Genomic DNA, 21,626 nt, shown 5'->3' with positions numbered 1-21,626 from the left:
TCAGTGTCACTATAACACTAATAGCTGATGGGAAGGTCAATTTCCTCCGGACATCACGCCCATAACTCACCCCCCACTCCAATGCATGCCAGCCTATGTAAATATCACATACGTACACATACAGGCCATCTCTCCCTGATGATACAGCCGTTGTAAGCTAATGAATGAACAGACACAAGGTCAGCTCCCATTTCTGTGGCTAATCTTCCACAGTGATCATCAGCGAGGCTAGCTCACGTGGCACTTTCTTTTATCACTTTGCTTTTACACTCCCCTCAGGAAGGACGAGGTTAGAGTACAGATACTTGGGAGAGCGCACACCATGTTGCAAAACTGAGGCTGGAACTTTCTGCGTCCGCTGGCAGCAAGCCTGTTTGGAGGCGTGAGCGGACAATATGGCGAGCAGGCCAAAAGCCGGTTTCATGTCGTAAAACCAGTTTACGATTGTCTGCTCCACCCATCCATGGCGGGCTGTGTTTCCCGCCCCTTTGCATCGGGAACCTAATTTTCAATACTTTAGCATCTCATTATAAGCCCTGCTTACTGGAATCATCCCCCCCACCCCGCAGGGTGGATAATCCGGGATCACGCCGACATGTTGCACAGCTATACCTGAGCGACGTGCCCCTGGCGAGCAGCACTTTGCAGGGACTTCGAGGTTTGTTTGCCTACCCTGCTTCGGGCAACACTCATGGGCATCAGCGCCAGTCTTCACAGGCAGCACCACATCACTTTTAGGGGGGGCTCACGGGCAGGTCTCTACCTGCCAGACCAGCTGTAAGGCAGGGGTGGTTTTTCAATGGCTGCAGGGCTAGGGCTTGCTTGGGGGAGAGGGAGTAGTGGCCTCAGGGAAGGAGAGAGGTTGCAGGGCGAGGGTTGTACTGGGGAAGGGGGGGTGTCCCAGTATTCCAGGGTATGCATGGGGGCACATGTTGATCTGTGCAAGTGGCCTCAAGATGGTGAGGGCTGAAGAGGCAGTCTCCACAGGAGATGAGGCCAGATGGAGATGTGAGGGTGTGTGTGAGAGAGAGAGTGGTGATGTCCCTTGAGCTGGCAGTGAGCGAGATGCCAGTGAATGTGTAATGGGCCTGTGACAGTTGGTTGCGTTACCCTGGCGGCATGGATGAGATCATTCGTCCTCTTTCTGCACTGGATGGCCAACCTCTTCTCTACATTGTTGGCACTGCCCACCACTGCCACCGCCTCTCAAGCCGGAGTGGTGAGATTGCTGGACCTCCTGCAGGCAGAGTGGGGTTGGAGGACATCACAGTGGGCCTCCAAAAGGCATTCCAGTGACGGGTCACTGAACCCTTTGTGGCTTTCAGAGCCATGTCTTCACTGGAGCAGCCCTGGGCTACAAGCATTGGGAACTGTGTGCGCAGCTGCAGTTTAGATAAGGCACCTGGTGTGAGGAAACAGTCAGGTAACGGAGTGGTGGGTGATTCAGAGGCGGCGTCTTTCCAGTAACTGCATAATTAATGAGGTGAGAAACAGACGACATGGCACGAAAGCCTGCCATTGCAACCGGTGGGTAAAACATCATTTTTCATGCCTGCTACGACACTTAATGAAGTTCTGGGGCAATTCCACCCTGGGTATTTTGCGTTGGCCCTGCTTGCTAATGTCACAATCCTGCCACAATGAGGTACATGCTCCAGTTGTAAGTGAGAGCAGCTGTTACTAATTGGGGAAAGGTTACGGCATTATTCTTAGGTGTATATAAGAGCGGATTTCCCTCTGTGCGGGGGAGAGGAAAAGGGAGTCTTGTGCCTGTGTCCTTTGGGTTTTGTGGATAGACCTATTTTAAGGAAAGCTGGCTCCAGATTCCTCTTTTACTCAATGAGCAGCGAATTATAGCACTGCTCAATTAGGTCGCCAGCTCACAGCTGTGTAAAGTTTAAATATAAAAAAAGCTGCTCATTCTACAATACCCATTTGTTCTCCTCAGTCATACCCTTCACTCTGAATTGGCAGAAAGGGAATGTAAGAAAGGGAATTAGGATCCCTTGTACAATAGAGTATCTCCATCAGGACAGCTTTCAAAACTACTCTTCAAACAGCAGGGAAAATAAAACACAAACAGATTGAAGAAAATACGTTAAATCAAAAAACCTCCAGCACCGGCAGCAGGGCCTTGACATAGAAACAGAATGTCAGAATTGTGAACTATTTTGCCTTAAGTTTATCTTAACATTTGTAGTAATGTGTAGATGATGGAGGACATTTCTGCCCCAGTGAACCACCTTACCTTCCATAAGTTTGCTGAAAAGCTCCGGACATGTGGAAGGGATGGGAAGGGCCAGTTTGTTCATAGCCACCCCATAGGCCACAGCCAATCCATCAATCCCCCTGAACGGAACCTCCCCAGTCAGCAATTCCCATAGCAACACACCATAGCTGAGAATAAGGAGAAGGCTCTTGGTTAGTGATAAATATTCAATTGCATAAAAACTTGTAACATGTAACACAAAAGGTCTAGAATTAGGGACTGGAACCTGAACTGACATTTTTTTTTTCTAAATTGGCCACAGGTCAAGCTGGAAAATGAACAGTTGCAGCCGAAAACTGTTTTTAACTGTGGTTTTCTATAGAACAGCCAGGTTCTTGTGTCAGAGATTCCTCGTTTCACAAGGTTTGAAACCTGAAGATCTTGGTTCTTTTGCCTTAAAAGGAAAGGGTTTGATTGGGGTATGCAAGACAGCTGAAGTCTGAACTTTACCTCGACAACAGGGCAAGGGATACTGATTCCAAAAAAAAAAAGTGTGTCAAACTCAGGGCAAGTGTAAGGATGTTCTTCACACACACAGAGTAACTCCAGGCAGGGCAGCGCTGGGTAAGACCATGGAATTAACAGACAGTTGGACGCTATGATAACAGGGCTGCGCGATGAAGCTGTTTTTGGATGGATGAGCAGAGTTGGACAGAATTATCTTCCTCACCTACGTTTATTTTGTGAGACGGCTTCCCACCTTACAAAGAATCACATCATTCACATTTGCACCAACCTCTGGAAACACTGAGCTTCACCTTTGGAAAAGATCCAGTGCAGAACTGTAGACTTTAAGTGAGTTTTCTGTACATCCGGAAAACCACATAAAATAAACACTGCATAAGACCCAAATGTGCCTAATACTGGAGAAGGGAGGGGCATTTAAATCACCACAAAAGTGGTTTGTGTTATACAGCATGACTTCTTGTACCAAAGGTCTGATTTTGGTATGCCTGCCTCACAAACAGAGTGTGGAATGATAACATTTTTGAAAGTTGATATGCCCCACGTACTCATCCTGTTTTGATTGTGCCACCCCCTGTTTACGGCTGCCCCAGGCCTCTCAGACTCCCTCTCCCTGACTGAACCCACTTTAGCCTCTACTGGATTGTGATATGGGTCAATGACATCATTGTACGCTCATCGATGCAGCGCATAATCAACGTGTCAAAGTGTTGCGCTACCAAAGGATTCAAACCTTTCCTATGTTCCTCCCAGACCTCAGTATGGTTTCCAATAACTGAGGTCACAGACAACCGGCCACTCTGTAACCAGGCAGGTAGCCTTCAGCCCTCACTCTCGGCAAGCGGACTGAACCAACCGCCACTAAAGTTCCAACCTCAGTTGACTCCCCATCTCCACCTTGTCCCAGCAGAAGAAAGCCTTCCCTCACTAGCCTTCTGGTTGAAATGGCTGAGGTCAGGTATTGAGGGGAACAGACCCGAACCAGCATATGTCCTTGTTGGCACCTCATACCTCATTAACATGGTCCTCTAAACAAGTAACAAATTTTCCACAGGAATTTTCAAGCAAAAGGAAAAACAGCATTGAATGTCTGAAATATATCTGAGATTTCAGTGACTGGCTATATTGCATGAAAGAAAAAAACACTTGCAATGACTTCAGCTTTTATAATCTCCTTAAAGAACTTAACAACTCTGCCATTCCTTCCCTCAGACAACATTTGCACTTTTCACCATAGAAATGAGCAGCCCCTCCCCACACCACGCACCACCCCCGCAGCTTTTTTTTTTTTGAGTGTTGGAGATACCGTCGGGGTAAAGGGAAGAGGAACAAGGCCAACCAACAGGTTCATACCTCCAGACGTCGCTGCTTTTGGAGAACACGGAGGATCGGATGACTTCTGGTGCCATCCAGGCATAGGTCCCCGCAGCACTCATTTTGGTTGTCTTGTGCCACTCCCGCGCCAGGCCGAAGTCTGTGATTTTCAGGGTCTTGTTACTTAGGGTCTCGTTCTCCACCTTCTCATGTATTAAGACTAGGGATAAATGGAGCAAGAATGTTTAACCCAAATAAACAATATCCTTCGCAGACATCATTTCAAAAACTGGCAGATACTTGGGTGTCTTCAATCTTGCAGGGCAGAAAGCGTCAGAGAACCAGCTGGCTAGAGATATTTAGGTTATTCATATCCAAGAATTTGCTGCGATTTATTTAGATATGTGAGCTTTCTGAACCTAACAGTTATTTAAATGTGGAAATGTGTGCGCAATGTTCCCTACACGGCCCTGCAGAAACCCAGGCTCCTGTGCAGGCCGCTAGCAAGTTGGCCTCTTCAAGTTACCAATCATGCACGGGTCTTGCGAAAAAATTTAAAGGGCCCGCGCACTACAAAAATAAATTAGAGTGTATGTTGGTGTCTATACACACATGCACAAGCGCATGCGCACCCTGCTCCACTGGTTCAAGCAGATGTCAAAGAGGCCATGACACTATATGAAGAGCAGGGGAATTCTCTTGATGTACTGGCCGACATTCCTCCCTCAGCCACCATCACCAAAGAACAGATCAACTGGCCATTGCTATTTGTGGGATCTTGCTGCGCGCAAAATGGTGGCCACGTTGGCCAGCATAACAACAGTCACCACAATTTAATGTAAAGAATTGCAGGTGGAGCACCTGGAGATTTTTGTGGGGTTCACTGGAGCGCTGTGGAAATACAACTTTGTCTTTCTTCAGAAACAGCTCCATGTGGTACTGCATGATAGAGGGCAGATTTAGGGTTGAGGCAGTGGCACAGTGGTAATGTCACTAGACTAATAATCCAGAGGCCCAGGTTAATACTCTAGGGACGTGGGTTCAAATCCCACTATGGCAGCTGATGGAATTTAAATTCAACTAATAAATCTGGAATTGAAAGCTAACCCCAGTGATGGTGACCATGACAACTATCTTCGATTGTCATAAAAATCCATCTTACCTGGTCTGGCCTATATGTGATTCCAGATCCACAGCAATGTTAACTGCCCTCTGAAGTGGCTGAGCAAGCCACTCAGTTCAAGGGCAAGTAGGGGTGAGCAACAAATGCTGGCTGGCCTCACCAGTGACACCCCCATCCCATGGAGGAATAAAGAAAAATTCAGTTCCAATCTGTGCCAAGTAATCTTAAACCACATGGCAGCAGGGGGGCCATTTTTGCCCTCAGAACCCCTGTGCAGGATTCCTACTTCTGATCACTATCCCGCTAGATAGCAAACATGTGGGGCTCAGCTGCAATGTTCCCAAAGCTGGATAACCTAGATGTAACCTGGATCACACACAAAGGAAAGGCAGTAAACACCTGCGGAAACACAGCCTGTAATGAATCAACGCCCTCAAAGGGAAATTCATAGACATCAATAGCTACTCCTTGTCAGAGATGGTTCATTTTAATGCAAAACAAATATTGGCCACTTGAGGATCAAGAATTCGAAGTATAGACTGTGATGATGCGCGTAAACTGCACATTAAGGTTACAAACTCAGTGCAGTGTGCTCACCTTCCACCGAGTCACCAAAGTATTTTATGGCAATTAGTGAGCGAACTGAGAAAGTAAATACTTTTCCTGCCAGCATCAAGCACTTAAGTGTGACCTAGCTCTGCTGTGACTCTAACCTGCTATGTGGTGGGGACACCTCCCGAGTGTAAATCACCAAACTCTGCTGCTGTGGGCACTTAGTGTGAAAGGAGGGGGCCACCTCAAAAGAGGGAGTCATCAAAGGCTGCGTTCAGCTCTTCTACATATCCATTCTCTACCCAGGGCAGCCTGAAGACTCTCCACGTCTTCCTTCAACAGTGTCTGAACCAGTATCTGCCCACCACCTGGCTGAACTTGTTCTCACATTCAATAGCTTTACATTTAACTCCAATCGCTTCCTCCTTTGAGAACCCATCGGTGTGCCGTACACTGTATTGCATTCTGCCGCATTTTGCTTTTGTAACTTGAAAAGGAGGAACAACCAGGGAAAAGGGGATGGATAGAAAATAATATTCGAAAATGATGATCAGGCGGAGGGTGGGAGCTGATTAAATGACAAGTCATAATGATGGAAGACAAAAAAAAAAGGAGGCAATAAATGAGGAAAATAAAAGATGTACGCGAGATCCAGAAAATGTGTTACGCGGTTTCCAGCAGAATAGCGAAGAGGAGGGAGGCATGGGAGGATCTGACAAAGCGGAGAAAGCCCTTGATGGTGGAAGAAAAAGGCAAGTGACTCCCAAGTCTGCTGGTAATCCCCATCCCAAGCACTCGTCTACAGTTGGAACAAAGAAAAGTTAATGTTTCAGGTCGATGTCCTTTTAACAACTCAGTTCTAATGAAAGGGCAACAACCCGAAATGTTAACTCTGTTTCTCTCTCCACTGATGCTGCCAGATCTCCTTCTAAAGTTGGTCACTTATTGCACTGTCCAGTTCTGGCGAAAGGACACTGACTTGAAACATTAACCGTACCTTCCTTTCCCTCGATGCTGCCTGACTTTTACTGTTTCCAGCATTTCCTGTTTTTACATCAAATTGCACTGCTCCATGCTGTTAGAGAGGAGGGAGGAGAACCTCTCGAGAGTGAATCACCAAGCTGTGTTCCTCTGTGAGGGGGGACAAGGCTTCCTGAGAATGTTCTGCTCCATGCAATCAGTAGGGACAAGGTGGGTGACATTTAAGAGCAGTGCGGGAACCATCAAAGCTCTGAGTGAATGCTAGAAATGAGACAAATTTATACACATTTGGTCAAAACCAGGGGCAGAATTTAATCCAGACAACGGGGGATTAGCCTATAGCTGGAGAGCCCTGGTGAGAGCCCTGTGTTGCTTCCATTGGGGAAGACCTGTCGTATTTAGTGCCCATCAGGCCAGCTGCAGGCCCATGGGATTTAAGACGCTGGGTTAAAGACGTTGAGGATTGGAATCCCAATCCTCAACAGTTGCCAACCTCTGCTACAGACACTAACTCCAGGAGTGGTGGCAGCCGCCAGCAATGCACCCACTAGGGGCCTAGGATTGCTGAGGGACCCAGGCCACAGTTTAGTGAGGGCAGGATGGGGGTTGCGGGGAGAGAGTAGCTGGATGCAGGGAAAGGGAGTCAGGGGGCTGGCTCTCAACAGGCCCCTCCCTTCATGATGTTGGGTCTCTTGATCAAGCACTGAGTGCACCTTTGAATGAGGAGACACCCTGCCTCCCCAACCCACCCCACCAGCAAACACGACAGTTTGCTTTCCAGGCTTCCCATGGGGCAACTCCTCTGCACACTGCAGAACGAGGCCACTAAGTGGGCATTAATTAACTTAAGGCCCTCAATTAGCATTGGCTGGGGGGCGGGGGGGTGCAAGACAATGGGGACCCCACCCCACACCCTCCCACCCGATTAATGCTCCCCCTAATCTCTAAACTCGCCGCTTGGCCGGATGGGGGAGGCTGGTGAGGGGGAGCATTAAATTCCGCCCAGGAGTTGGACAGCAAAACGTAAAGGCAAAGGGGGAATTAGGTCATTGTGTGGAATTATGTTCTTTCACACACTCTTTACAATGTCAGTTCAAAAGTGGCTGCCGATACTGAACAGCAGAGTGCAGGACATGTCCGCTGACTATGAAAAAAGACGGAATTATACGGAAGAAACAGTTTCTCAAATCAAGGATCCTGACACTTGAATCAAGTTACTAACTGTAATGATTGTAAGTTAAACCATATCTTACTGTAATGGGGATCATGTGACTGCATAGCCCAATCACCCGTTAGCGTGAGGAATTTTAGGGGCAGAGCTTCTTAGCCTTGGTCTGGGAATAAGCATGTAGTCTCCTCTGAAGGCTGATAATAAAGTTCACTCTTTCTTACAAGAAACCTCGTCCTGCACTCTCGAAGTTTATTACACTAACCTTGCCCTTAACGTTTAAGAGTTTACTGAGTTACCATAGTTAAACAATCCTTTACAGTGAAGACCATGGGCAACCACGTTTCAACCTCAATGAATTCAGCAATTCTCGCCTCCTTCTCTACGCAGTAACAAACAGAATCAAACATGATTCAAAATATTCAACAGAAAATATTGAGGTGCAATGGAGCTGTTATATAGGACGGGAAATGCAGTGAATCGTCTAATTTTACATTATTGAAGGAGGCCATTCAACCCATCGAGCCTGTGCCAGCTCTTTGAAAGAGCTATCCAATTACTCCCAATTCCTTACTCTTCCCCAACAGATCAGCAAATTTATCCACCTTCATGTAATTATCTAATTCCCTCTTTAAAGTCATTATTGAATCTGCTTTCGCCACCCTTTCAGACAGTGCATTCCAGATCAGAACCACCCACTACATAAAAAGAATTCTCATTGTGTCTCATTGCCAATTACCACAAATCTGCATCCTCTGGTTACTGGTCCTCCTACCACTGGAAACTGAGGTGTCAGCTGTGCCTCAGTTCATAGCACCCTCGCCTTTGAAGCAGAAGGTTGTGGGTTCATGTCCCACTCCCGGAAACCAAGAACTGTGAATATACTCGAAAGAGTTACAATCTGTGACTGTTGATAACTCGAAAGAGTTACCACTGGAAACTGAGGTGTCAGCTGTGGCTCAGTTCATAGCACCCTCGCCTTTGAATCAGAAGGTTGTGGGTTCATGTCCCACTCCCGGAAAACCAAGAACTGTGAATGTACTCGAAAGAGTTACATTCTGTGACTGTTGATAACTCGAAAGAGTTACCACTGGAAACTGCCCCTTGTTTACTCAATCAAATCCCTTTGCGATTTTAAATTTCCCCTTAATCTTCTCTGGGCAAATTACCCCAGCTCTTCGGACAACTGAAGTCTCTGCGACCATTACTTCTCTAAGCCATAGATATCCTTCCTATAATGTGGTCTCGAGAATTGTCGAGCTAAGGCATAATCAGCCATTCATAAAGATTTCACATAACGTCCTTGCTTTCATACTCCATGCCTTTATTTATGAATCGGTCAAACCATGATGAATGGGAAAAAGAGAGATGGAGAGGACACAGAGAGAACCATGCCTCAAGTATCTGATCACAAAGAAATTCACCCTTCTCATTTAATCTTCACACTCTTTATTTTCCCCAACAGCTCTGCATCAGACTCCAAACCAGCAGCTGATCTGCCCTCGGGCCTCTGCCTATGAAGCATTTCAGCTAGGCCACTTGAAGGCATATAAAATCACTGCCTTATCCACATATCACTCTACCCTTCAACAGATGACACCCTTTGAAAACTGCTGACGTCCTTACTTGACTCATGCTTCACTTCCTTGAATAATTTACAGGCTTTTAAAAGCTAACCTTGGCATCACCTAACAACTAATTCCTAATTTATCTCTTCATTTTGATGAGTCGTCTAGATCTTGATGGCATCTTGCATTGTGGAAAAGAAGCTAACTCTTAAACAGTAGGTTTAAACAGCACAGTATTGCTCTTTGTACCATCGGTGCCTTCGAACTCTGCAAACCCACATTATAAAATTAACAAGTGGAGAAAGGAAGAGAGAAAGATATCCCCCTGTACAAAGAACGTACTCTTTGACTGTACACACTCTGGGGTACAAAAAAATACTTTGATATTATTCTAGGACAGCTGAAGTAACTAGTGGATACAATTTCTCCCCTAGGTCAGCAATTATCTGCAATGGTTTGTTCCAATAAAGCATATAGAAACATAGAAAATTTACAGCACAGAAGAGACCATTCAGCCTGCCAGGTATATGCAGGCCTAAAAAAAGGGCTATATAAGCCTAACCGCTCTTGGTCCGAGAGGTTACAGCGCTTCAAGTGCATATCCAAGTGCTTCTTAAATCAAGTAAAGTGCTCCTCAAATGTTTGCATGTGAAGTTGAGAGAATCAAGCACATTGCGGCTCTACCTAATTTGTGAAGAATTACTACTTCAGTTAAAGGGTTTATCCTTTCACAATTGGGGATAGTACAGAAAAATGGGGTTGAAGTAGATGATCAGCCATGATCTTATTGAATGGCGGAGTAGGCTCGAAGGGCTGAATGGCCAACTCCTGCTGCTCAAATCCAACCATAATTTGAATTCAATGAACAAATCTGAAATTATAAAGCTGGGCTCAATCATGGTGACCATGAAACTATCATCGATTATTGTAAAAACCCATCTGGTTTATTGATGTCCTTTAGGGAAGGAAATCTGCCATCCTTAGTTTGGCCTACATGTGACCCCAGCCCCACAGTAATGCGGTTGACTCTTAACTGCCCTGTGAAATGGTGTGGCAAGCCACTCAGTTCAAGGACAATTAGGGATGAGCACCAAACCCTGGCTATGTCAGCAATGCCCACGCCTGGCGCTGCTCAGGGATACGATTGCCTATGTACAGGACAGGGGTGTGGATACCTGCCTCATCAGCTTGGATCAGGAGAAGGCCTTTGACAGAATATCGCACACCTACATGGGGGATGTGCTCTCCAAAATGGGGTTTGGGGAGGGAATTCGAAATTGGATCCAACTGCTCTACACTAACATCAGTAGCGCAGTCTCAATCAATGGGTGGGAAACAGATAGCTTTCCGATTAAATCTGGAGTCAGGCAGGGCTGTCCTCTCTCGCCTGTCCTTTTCGTGTGTTGCATAGAACCCTTTGCCGAGTCCATCAGGAAGGATCCGGGCATAAGAGGAGTGACGATCCCAGGCAGTGGAGGCACTCAGGTAAAAGCCTCCCTGTACATGGACGACGTCGCCGTCTTCTGCTCGGATCCGCTGTCGGTGCGCAGACTGATGCACATCTGCGACCAGTTCGAACTGGCCTCGGGAGCCAAGGTAAATCGTGGGAAGAGCGAGGCCATGTTCTTTGGGAACTGGGCTGACCGATCCTTTGTCCCCTTCACTGTCAGGGCTGACGGCCTGAAGGTGCTGGGGATATGGTTCGGAGGGACCGGGGCATGCGTTAGAAACTGGAAGGAGCGAGTGGCTATGGTGAAAAGGAAACTGGGCATGTGGGAGCGACGCTCCCTCTCCATTGCGGGTAAGAACCTGGTCATCAGGTGTGAGGTACTCTCGCTGTTGCTGTACGTGGCGCAGGTCTGGCCCATTCCAGACTCCTGCGCGATGGCGATCACTCGAGCCATCTTCCGCTTTATCTGGAGGTCGAAAATGGATCGTGTCCGCAGGGACGCGATGTACAAGCCTCTAGATAAAGGGGGAAAAAACGTGCCCAACATCGCCCTCATACTGATGGCCACCTTTGTGTGTGGCTGCATCAAGCGGTGCGTAGACCCTCAGTACGCAAACACCAAGTGTCACTACGTGCTGAGGTTCTACCTGTCCCCGGTGTTGCGAAGGATGGGTCTGGCCACGCTGCCGCGGAACGCTCCAAGTAGTTGGACCGTGACGTACCACCTGTCCCTGGTGGAAAAATTTATGCAGAAAAACACCTTTGACCACAAGTCCATCAGGCAGTGGTCAGCACGTAACGTCCTAGAGGCCCTGAGGGAAAAGGAGAGGGTGGACCCTGTGGGATGGTTCCCCGAGCAGACTGTCAAAGTCATTTGGCAGAATGCCTCATCGCCAGAACTTTCCAACAAGCACCAAGACGTAGCTTGAAAGGCCCTCCCCGTCAGATCCTTCCTACACGCCAGGAGGCTCACCCCCTCTGCACGTTGCCCTCGAGGTGGCTGTGGTGGGGAAGAGACCGTTGTTCACCTCCTTGTGGATTGTGCCTTTGCAAAGAAAGTCTGGAGAGAGATGCAGTGGTTGCTGTCGAGGTTCATCCCGAGCAGTTCTGTGACACAGGACTCTGTGCTCTACGGGCTGTTCCCAGGGACACACACCGAGACAAACATCAACTGCAGCTGGAGGATCATCAACTCGGTGAAAGAGGCGCTTTGGTCTGCCCGAAACTTGTTGGTCTTCCAGCACAAAGAGTTGTCCCCGACCGATTGTTGCGGACTGGCACAATCCAAAGTCCAGGACTACGTGCTGAGGGACGCACTAAAGCTTGGGGCAGCTGCCGCAAAGGCGCAATGGGGAAGGGTCGCTGTCTAAGACCTTTCTACCACAGCGCACCGAGAGACTGGGAACTGTTTAGAGCCCCTCGGGCTGTACAGATCAAAATGAAAGGCTGTAAATGATTGTAATATTGTTTGTACTGATGCACCTGGTGATACATTTTGTAAAAGTTTAACCTGGATTGTACCCTTGTAATGTTGTTATTGAAATGGTTTGGAATGTGATTGAAGATATTTTATGAATAAAGTATATTTTTACAAAAAAAAAAATGTCAGCAATGCCCACATCCCATGAAGGGATAAAAAAAAAAATCCCTCATTGATGATATGTATTGGTTCCTGTTACTATTGCTAGAATCAGTTAACCATTGCTTATTTTCCATTTAAGAACTTTACAAGTATCTGTGTGCATGCATGTTTTTCCTCCCCTTTCCTTTGTCCTGGTCCTTTTAGAACATTGCCCATCTGTAGTTCTATCGCAAAGTTTGTAACTGAAACTTGGACTTGCCCATTCTCTCCACAGGTGACTAATCTGCTGATAATTTCCACTATTTCTTGTTTTTGTTTCAGATTTTGATTGTCTTGCTTTTAGTTCATATCAATTCAATTGTCAATTTTTTCTAATTCCGTAATTCACTGGCAGTGAAGTGCTTTGAGACGTTCTTGGGAGACAAGTCCCTATATAAATGCAAATTTTCCCTACCGCTTTGGTACAAAGCATCTGTCCAATCCCAGTGGTAACATCTGGAATCTGCTGAACATGACTAGTGCATAGAAGTGCCAACTGCTCCTTTCCAATCTTGCCAGCATTCACTTCTGGTCCTTTGGCAACATAGTCGCTTATCATGAATGAGAATCAATTGAGATCAAGTCATTAGTCAACTGTCTTGTCTCAGTTTCCCCACCCCCCTCCTCCCAACCCAAACCTTAATTTTTCTATTCTTGGTGAGAAACTCTCTCCATTTTTTTTTTAAAAAACTGTTTTGGCCAATATTAAATTTTATACTCTTCCCTCTGGATTCCAATGACCTCTGCCCCCCGATGGTATCCCTCTCACCATCTTTAAGCTGTGCCTCTCAACCATACCCTTGTTGTCTGCTGCCTCGGACTCCACCCCCACTCTTCCTTGTAAATTTGCTTGCGTTCGCCCTCCCCTAAAATTAGATTATTTGCTCATTTTGCTCACTGCTATTGGTGGAATCTTGCTGTGTGAAAACTGGCAGCCATGTCTCTCCAACAGTGACTACATATCAACCTGAAGTTGTGAAATGCTCAAGCATTTCTTTATTCTTAAAAAAGACAAATATTGGTACTTCTTAAAGCATTGAGAGCTGATTTTGACCTCATCATTTACCCATCCTGAGTAATGTCGATCATAAAGGTCTCACGTTTGATGTCCAATCTGTACTGCAGAAGTAGTTTACAGTTAGACAGCAGATAAGAAACCTCAGCTATTCCTGCATTCTCTGTGTCTCTCAAGTGCACTTAATTTCCCTCAATATGATAATGTATGGACTCCCGTTACTATCGCTTGAAATGAGCCATTGCTCAATCTCCATTTATGAACTTCTACTGGTGAGTGTGGGCATGCATCTTGTTCCCTCTCCTCCTCTTTGACCTGGCCTAGAGAAGGGGCGGGGTAATTCGTCTAGGCATCCGCATGCCAAATCGTGATCCAGTGAAAAGTGAGCACATTACGGTGAGGTCACGGTAGGATCAAGCTTCGCTGTGATGTCTCTTTCAGTCCAATAGCCTGCCTGACAACTAGTCACCATCAAGGTTTGCATAATGAACAGTAGCTAAATGGGTATGGTACCGGAGGGCAGTGAACGTCTACGGTACTGGGTCTCAGCGAGAGCTTGTATATTCGAGAGCAGAGAGGAAAATCAAAATAAAACAAGTGAAAATAAAAACGTTTCAGAACAATTCACACTCCGTTGACTCTGTGTAACAAAGTCCCTTGTCAGCATTCTAGGAATATTCCAGCCCTAGCTATTTCCAGCTGGCTTAAAGCTGACTCGATGCAATGAAATTCTGCAGCGTGCCTGCCAGCTGCTGCCTGATGTTTGCAGGCACCAGCAGCTTACCGTCACTTGCTGACTAAGCAAAAGCGCACTTGCCCTGGCAATCGGCAGCAACAGCAGAAGAGACGACACCCACCCCAAGAGACCGCCACTAAACGGTCTTCTGTCACCCCAAATTGGGCCCAGAGCTTGATGAAGAGAGACAAGGCTCACTGGATTAGATCCAACCAAATCAGAATATCGGAAGCTCCATCTGCTACAGATCGGAATGCTGAAGGGTCAACTCTCGAAACATCATAACTTGCCTTTTCCTTTTACACTAAACTAATCTCTTGGAATTAAGTGATGATTTTATTAAATGCATGTTTGGTTTCCTAATTGCTGGCAATTTGAGAATGCATTTTAACAGCTATAATTTATAAAGCACCTTCAGATCATCAAACGCCCGACACAGGTCAGATAAATCACAGCTGCAGTCCCAGCCGCAATGGACAGCAGATGGCTGACATAAGGTCAAGATGGCAAAATAAAATGCAGATAAGAGGCTTCGATGCTATGATCCAAGAGATAAATACTCAGGTGGTTTAGGCACATGAGCAGAACGGGAGAATCAGATTACAGCCTTGGGCCACACTATAGAAGCGGATGAAAGCAATTCCCCTAAAGCCCCACTGTCCTTTCACTGGATTCTGACAGTGTCCACCGTATGACCTGGCATCCACATACAGAACCTGCTGAAGCAATAATAAGGCATTCCCAGCAAATTTACAGAATGGTTGAGAGGTTGAGTTTGGGGAAAAGAAAATTAAAAATCTGACCACCATTCTCTGAGTAAATGTAGAACATTGCTTAAATAATAAACTCAGTGGCTGTATTTGAAGGATTACTGGTGTCATAATAAATCACTATCTATAACAATGTACAGTATTTATTTATAGCCATTCCGAGCGCCAAGCCTACAAACTGCTCATTTTCATGCAGTTTGACCCAAATTCCACTAGGGGGAAGCAAAACCATAGCATCTCTCACAAAGGTTATTCAAGTGACAAACATAAGTTTATGAGTTCAGAAACTCAAGGTTAGGAACACGGATGAGAGGGGTGTACAATTAGCCAGTAGCAGAAAGCGAAGGGGCAGATAGAGTAAGAGGACAGGGAAAATGAAATTTACCACAGGGAAGCATGAAGTAATGCGTCGTATTTGGTAGAATGAGGAGGGGTAATATTAACTAAGATGGTACAATTTTAAAGAGGGGGAGTGCAGGAATAGGAATGGAGATGTACGAATACAAATCTTTGAAGGTGGCATGACAAGAGTACAAGAACGTCAAAAACGCTTGTGGCTTTCTAAACAATCATCCCAAACTTTTGTAAAATCACTGGGCAGGATGTCGGGACCTCAGAGAAGACGTAGAGCAGATTGACGAAGATGATACCAGGAACGTACGATTTCAGTTTCATAGAGAGACTGAAGAAGCTGAGAATGAAAGGTCGCTGACCTGAAACGTTAACTCTGTTTCTCTCTCCACGGATGCTGCCAGACCGGCTGAGTATTTCCAGCATTTTCTGCTTTTCCAGCATCTGCAGTATTTTACTTTTGTACCAGAGATCAATAGTGGGATTGACAGAGCATAGGAAGGAAACCTCTCCTAATGATGTCTACTTATTGTTGGAAAACAGCAGCAGTGGCCACTGGGTGCCCATCAGTACTCTGCCCAAAAAGCCTTAATTAAAAGTGTGAATGGAGGCAAAGGTTTTGATATGTTATCCGACAGCAGAGGCATTGCAGACCAGTCAAATCTTCATCCCACTCCCAATTGTCCAACAAGGGGCATTAGACAACAAATTCAGAGTAGAAATCTGGCTAATTTGTGCCCTTATCTTAATCCATAGATGATAGGACAAAAATAACACTGGAATTTAAACTTGGCACAGGCCAGAGATTGCATGTCGCTGGATTTGCGACAAGTCTGTATGGGCCTCACTGAACAACCTTGCTGGGTCACATTCAGCTGTTTGATTGATACTCTGCTGTGCTCTCCTGCTGGCAGAGTCTGCAACTTGTGTTACTCACAAATACGTCACAATGGAGCAGTCGCACTGCATATCTTTACCATCTCCACCACAAACAGCATACAGCCTGATGGCACCCTAGACATAGGGCTGGATTTTCAATGCGGGATTGGGAACCTCAACACCTGGATGAATTCCAGGCCCTAAACCCCCGCCCAAGCTGTGTTGCGCTCACGACACGATCTTGAAATGCAACTGGCCTAATTGGCCAGGAGGCGGGCTCCGCACTCAATTAGAGGCACCGAGCTCCTCCAGGAGGCGAGAGCTGCCTGCCTGGCACCAGCGGCAAGGGCAGGCGGCCACCATGTTGGGGGCTGCCGCCGCCTTGCCGATTAGAGCAGGCAGCTTCCCCGAGGTCGAACGCAGTTGCAAGTGGTCACGCATGGGTCGAAGCAGTGCTCATTGGGCCCACCAATTAAAATGTTGCACAAAGCAAGTTATCCAAGATGCGCGATGAACCTGGCAGCTGTGAACTGATGTGCACAAAACTGCTCAGGGTTGGCGGGAAAATTTTTCGAAATTTCATTCCGTTTTAAACAAGCCCCTTTGCCAAGTTGCTTGAGGGGCTGTTAACTGGAGACAAGCACCTTCCCCACTCACTGCCATCCACCTCCCCGACTATCCCCGGAGGCCAATTGAAAATTCAAAACTGTCCCAGAGACGCCGTGATCCTGAGATTACCTCCGGAACAGCAATTTTTAAAAAGACACGAGTCAGCACATCCCACAAGTAAAAAAAGTAATGAGTCACCAACCATGCAGCACATCAGACGTTAGAATATAGTGATCCAAAAGGGACATTACAACTTTACACAATGTGCAGAACACAATTGGGAGTGGAAGGGGATACTGACATGATGTGCTTTAGAGTACTATTAGTGAAAGCATCAAGGAAACAAGTGCCTCGTGCTTTTCAAAGTTAACTGCTCAGTCATGGGGCGTTACTTTTGGGATGGGTGGAATATTAGGAAAATAGATGCAAATCTGTCCGGGGTAACTGTAAACTTCCCTTACCTCTATTGGATACAATAAGGACTGTACACTGAATCGGACTGCAACAGGGGCTCAGTCTAGGAAGGCAGACTAGGCAACCAAATATCATAAAGGACAAAAGAGCCCAATGATTATAAATACTTGAAAACAGCTGCATTTTTACTCAGTTGGACTAAACTGGAACGGGTGTCATTATTGCACCTTTCCACACAGCACAAAACTGTTCATTTAACTCCCAATCGAGAAATCAGGATGTCATTCAAGTGGGCTCAATGTACTGACTGTCTGGAGTGTCATCTGTATCACGTCAGCACTCCCTTCCACCCCCAATTGCGTTCTGCGCATTGTGTAAAGTTGTAACACCCCTTTCGGATCACAATATTCTACCACCTAATGTGCTGCATATTTGGTGACTCATCACTTTTTACTTTTGGGACGTTGTGACTCGTCTTTAAAAAAAAAATCGCTGTTCCTCAGGTAACCTCAGAATCACGATGTCTCCAGGGCAGTCACTGAATTTTCAATGTGCGCGTCAGGTATTCTCAGTTCGGGTACAGCCTGGTGAACAGCACAGTAAACCCCACCAACACTCCTCTCCCCCCAACATCCCGAGCTGCATCATACAGCCAGCCAGTACCTTAGTGTCATCCATGGAAGAAGCTGACCCTGATGTTGCTTACTGAAAGTTTCTGATCAGCACGTAACAAATCTCTTTGTCAGAATTGAAAAAAGAAAACGAAGCACAGTTAGGTCGCACCGCACTATTTCCCCAAGAGGTAGCTTTACAACAACTTGAGTCACTGATGGAAAACACAGCAGGCAACCTGCGCACAGCAAAGTCCCACAAACAGTAAATGAGATGAACAACCCGTTATTTTTTGGTTGCGTTGGCCGAGGGGTAAACGTTGGCCAGGAGACAGGATCAGCGCTCTGCTCTTCTCCGAATAATGCCAAATCACAACTGCCAGGACTTGCTGTAGAACCTGCCACGTCTCCCCCAAGCCCAACTAACGCCCAAACACAATTAGTTTGCACTGGAGTTTCAAAGGCGATCGAAACCATATTTAATCTCCCCGAGGTTTGTACTGCGCCCATGTACTGAACTTGTCAAGTCGCCTCAGTTAGCAGCACTCTTGACGTTGAGTGAGGATTTCTCACATCTAGGCTGGCTCTTCAGTGCAGCGCCACAGCTGCACTGCCTGCTCCTCCAAGAGGAAAAGTTAAACTGAGGTCCTGTCTTCCTGTTTGGGTGGATGATAAAACTGCAAGGGGAAGATAATAGGACTGGTCGCCTGAAAGGGTAAAAATCAAAATGGCTTTCCTTCAAAGTTCACTAATTCACTGGCAGGACAGCTTGCAACACGGTGAGAGAGTATGGACAGGCATTTCTGTGGCCGTAGATGTGACTCCAGGATGGTATGTTGCCTCCCTGGTGCCAGGGTCAAGGATGTCACTGAACGGCTGCAGGGCATTCTAAAGGGGGAGGGCAAACATATTAGTACCAACGACATAGGTAGGAAGAGGGATGAGGTCCTGCAACAGAATTTAGGGAGCGAGGAAGCAGATTACCTCAAAAGGTAATCATCTCTGGATTACTTCCGGTGCCACGCGCTAGTCAGTATAGAAATAGGAGGTTAGTCCAGATGAATGCGTGGCTGCAGAGATGGTGCAGGAGGGAGGGCTTTAGATTTCTGGGACATTAGGACCGTTTCTGGGGACGGTGGGACCTGTACAAGGCGGACGGGTTGCACCTGAATTGGAATGGGACCAACATCCTAGCAAGGAAGTTTGCTAGTGCTGTTGGGGAGGGTTTAAACTAACTTGGCAGGGGGAGTGGGATCCTGAGAGGAGGTTCAGCAGGGGGAGATGCACAGCCAAAATTAGAAGAGAGAGCAAGTGAGTCTGGAAGGCATAGAAATTATAGGCCAGTTAAGGCACAAGGGAGTTTGGCAAGGTTGGATGGTATTTATTTTAATGCAAGGAGTCTGACGAATAAGGGAGATGAGTTGAGGGCACAAATTAACACATGGAAGTATGATGTCATTGCTGTCACAGAGACATGGTTGAGAGAGAGGCAGGATTGGCAGCTCAATATTCCAGGATACAGGGTCTTCAGGTAAGACAGGGAAGGAGGTAAAAGAGGAGGGGTTATCGCAACATTGATCAAGGAATCAATTACAGCAGTAAGGAGGGATGATATCTTAGAAGGCTCCTCAAATGAAGCCATATGGGTAGAACTTAAAAACAAAAAAAGGAACAATCACATTGCTGGGAGTGTACTATAGGCCCCCAAACAGTCAGAGAAATAGAAGAGCAGATATATGGGCAAATTTCAGAGAAGTGTAAAAATAATAGGGTAGTAATAGTGGGGGATTTCAACTTCCCCAACATTAACTGGGTTAGTCATAGTGTGATAGGTTTAGAGGAAGTGGAAATCTTAAAATGCATCCAGGAGAGCTTTTTAAGCCAGTACGTAGAAGGTCCTACAAGAAAGGGGATGGACTTGGACTTAATTTTAGAGAATAAAGCCGGGCAAGTGGTAGAGATTTCAATAGGGGAGCATTTTGCAGATAGTGATCATAACTCCGTTAGATTCAAGGTTGTTATGGAAAAGGACAAGGATGGGCCAGAAATTAGAGTTCTAAATTGGGGGAAGGCCGATTTTAATAAGATCAGATATGATTTGACCAGAATGAACTGGGAGCAGCTACTTTTAGGTAAACCTGCGTCAGAGCAGTTGGACTCATTCAAGAAGGAAATAGGGAGAGTACAGGGCCAACATATTCCAGTAAACATAACGGGTGGGATCACCAAATCCAGGGAACCCTGGATGTCGAGGGATAAACAGGATTGGATAAAGAGAAAAAGGGAGGCTTGTGGCAGATACCGAGGGTTCAAAAGAATGAAAGCCCTAGAGGAGTACAGAATGTGTCGGGGGGAAACTTAAAAAGGAAATTAGGAGGGCAAAAAGGGGCATGAAAAAACACTGGCAGGTAAAATAAAGGAAAGTCCAAAGTTATTTTACAAGTACGTTAAGAGTAAGGGGATAACTAGGGAAAGAGTAGGGGCCTTTAAGGACCATAGTGGTCATTTGTGTGTAGAGCCGGAAGATGTAGGTAGGGTTCTAAATGAATACTTTGTGTCGGTGTTCATAAGTGAAGGGGACGACATGGGTATGGAAATCAGGCAGAAAGACTGTGATATAATTAAAGAAATTAGCATACAAAGGGAGGAGGTTCTAAGTGGTCTGGCAGACTTAGAAATAGATAAATCTCCAGGCCTGGATGGAATATATCCCAGGCTGTTGAGTGAGGCAAGGGAGGAGATAGCAGGGGCAATAATTTTCAATACCTCTCTGGCCACAGGAGAGGTGCCAGGGGATTGGAGGACAGCCAATGTGGTGCCATTATTCAAGAAGGGAGAACGGGATAAACCAGGGAACTACAGGCCAGTCAATCTAAGGGGAAACTATTGGAAACAATTCTATGGGACAGAATTAATCTACACTTGGAGAGGCAGGGATTAATCAAGGACAATCAAGGTTATGTTAAGGCGGGGGTCATGTCCGGCCAATTTGATTGAGTTTTTCGAAGAGGTGACCAGGTGTGTAGATGAGGGCAATGCAATTGACGTAGTCTACTTAGACTTCAGCAAGGCTTTTGATATGGTCCCTCATGGGAGACTGATAACGAAGGTAAGAGCCCATGGGATCCAAGGCAGTTTGGCAAATTGGATCCAGAATTGGCTGAGTGGCTGGAAGCAGAGGGTGATGGTTGAGGGGTGTTGTGACTGGATGCCTGTATCCAGTGGAGTTCCGCAGGGATCGATGTTGGGTCCCTTGCTGTTTGTGGTATATATAAACGATTTAGACTTGAATGTAGGTGGGTTGATCAGTAAGTTCGTGGATGACACGAAAATTGATGGGGTAGGTAAATAGTGAGGAGAATAGCCTTAGATTACAGGAGGATATAGACGGGTTGGTCAGATGGGCTGATAAGTGGCAAATGGAATTTAATCCGGATAAGTGTGAGGTGATGCACTTGGGCAGGACAAACAAGGCGCGGGAATGCATGATAAATGGTAGGACCCTGGGAAGTACCAAGAATCAGAGGGACCTTGGTGTGCATGTCCACCAGTCCCTTAAGGTAGTGGGACAGGTAGATAAGGTGGTTAAGAAGGCATATGGGATACTTGCCTTTATTAGCCAAGGCATAGATTATAAGAGCAGGGAGGTTATGCTGGAACTGTATAAAAAGCTGGTTAGGGCACAGCTGGAGAATTGCATGCAGTTCTGGAATCTGCATTGTAGGAGCGA

The 21,626-nt window shown here is 46.3% G+C and overlaps 1 protein-coding gene across 1 annotated transcript in view; it reads right to left on the bottom strand.

Annotated features, from left to right (window-relative positions):
• Positions 1–21,626, bottom strand: part of map3k9 (mitogen-activated protein kinase kinase kinase 9) — a 129,587-nt gene that overhangs the window by 27,018 nt on the left and 80,943 nt on the right. The window contains exons 3-4 of the mRNA XM_078563137.1: positions 4,088–4,268; positions 2,249–2,397 (exon numbers count right to left, since the gene is read on the bottom strand). Of these exons, the coding sequence (XP_078419263.1) occupies positions 2,249–2,397; positions 4,088–4,268 (330 nt within the window). The remainder of the gene's footprint in view (positions 1–2,248; positions 2,398–4,087; positions 4,269–21,626) is intronic.

The sequence above is a fragment of the Cetorhinus maximus genome, chromosome 18 (genome assembly GCF_964194155.1).
Source record: "Cetorhinus maximus chromosome 18, sCetMax3.hap1.1, whole genome shotgun sequence".
NCBI classification, from domain to species: Eukaryota; Metazoa; Chordata; class Chondrichthyes; order Lamniformes; family Cetorhinidae; genus Cetorhinus; species Cetorhinus maximus.
Note: the sequence above shows the minus strand (reverse complement) of the source record. Positions and strands in the feature narration are given on the sequence as shown.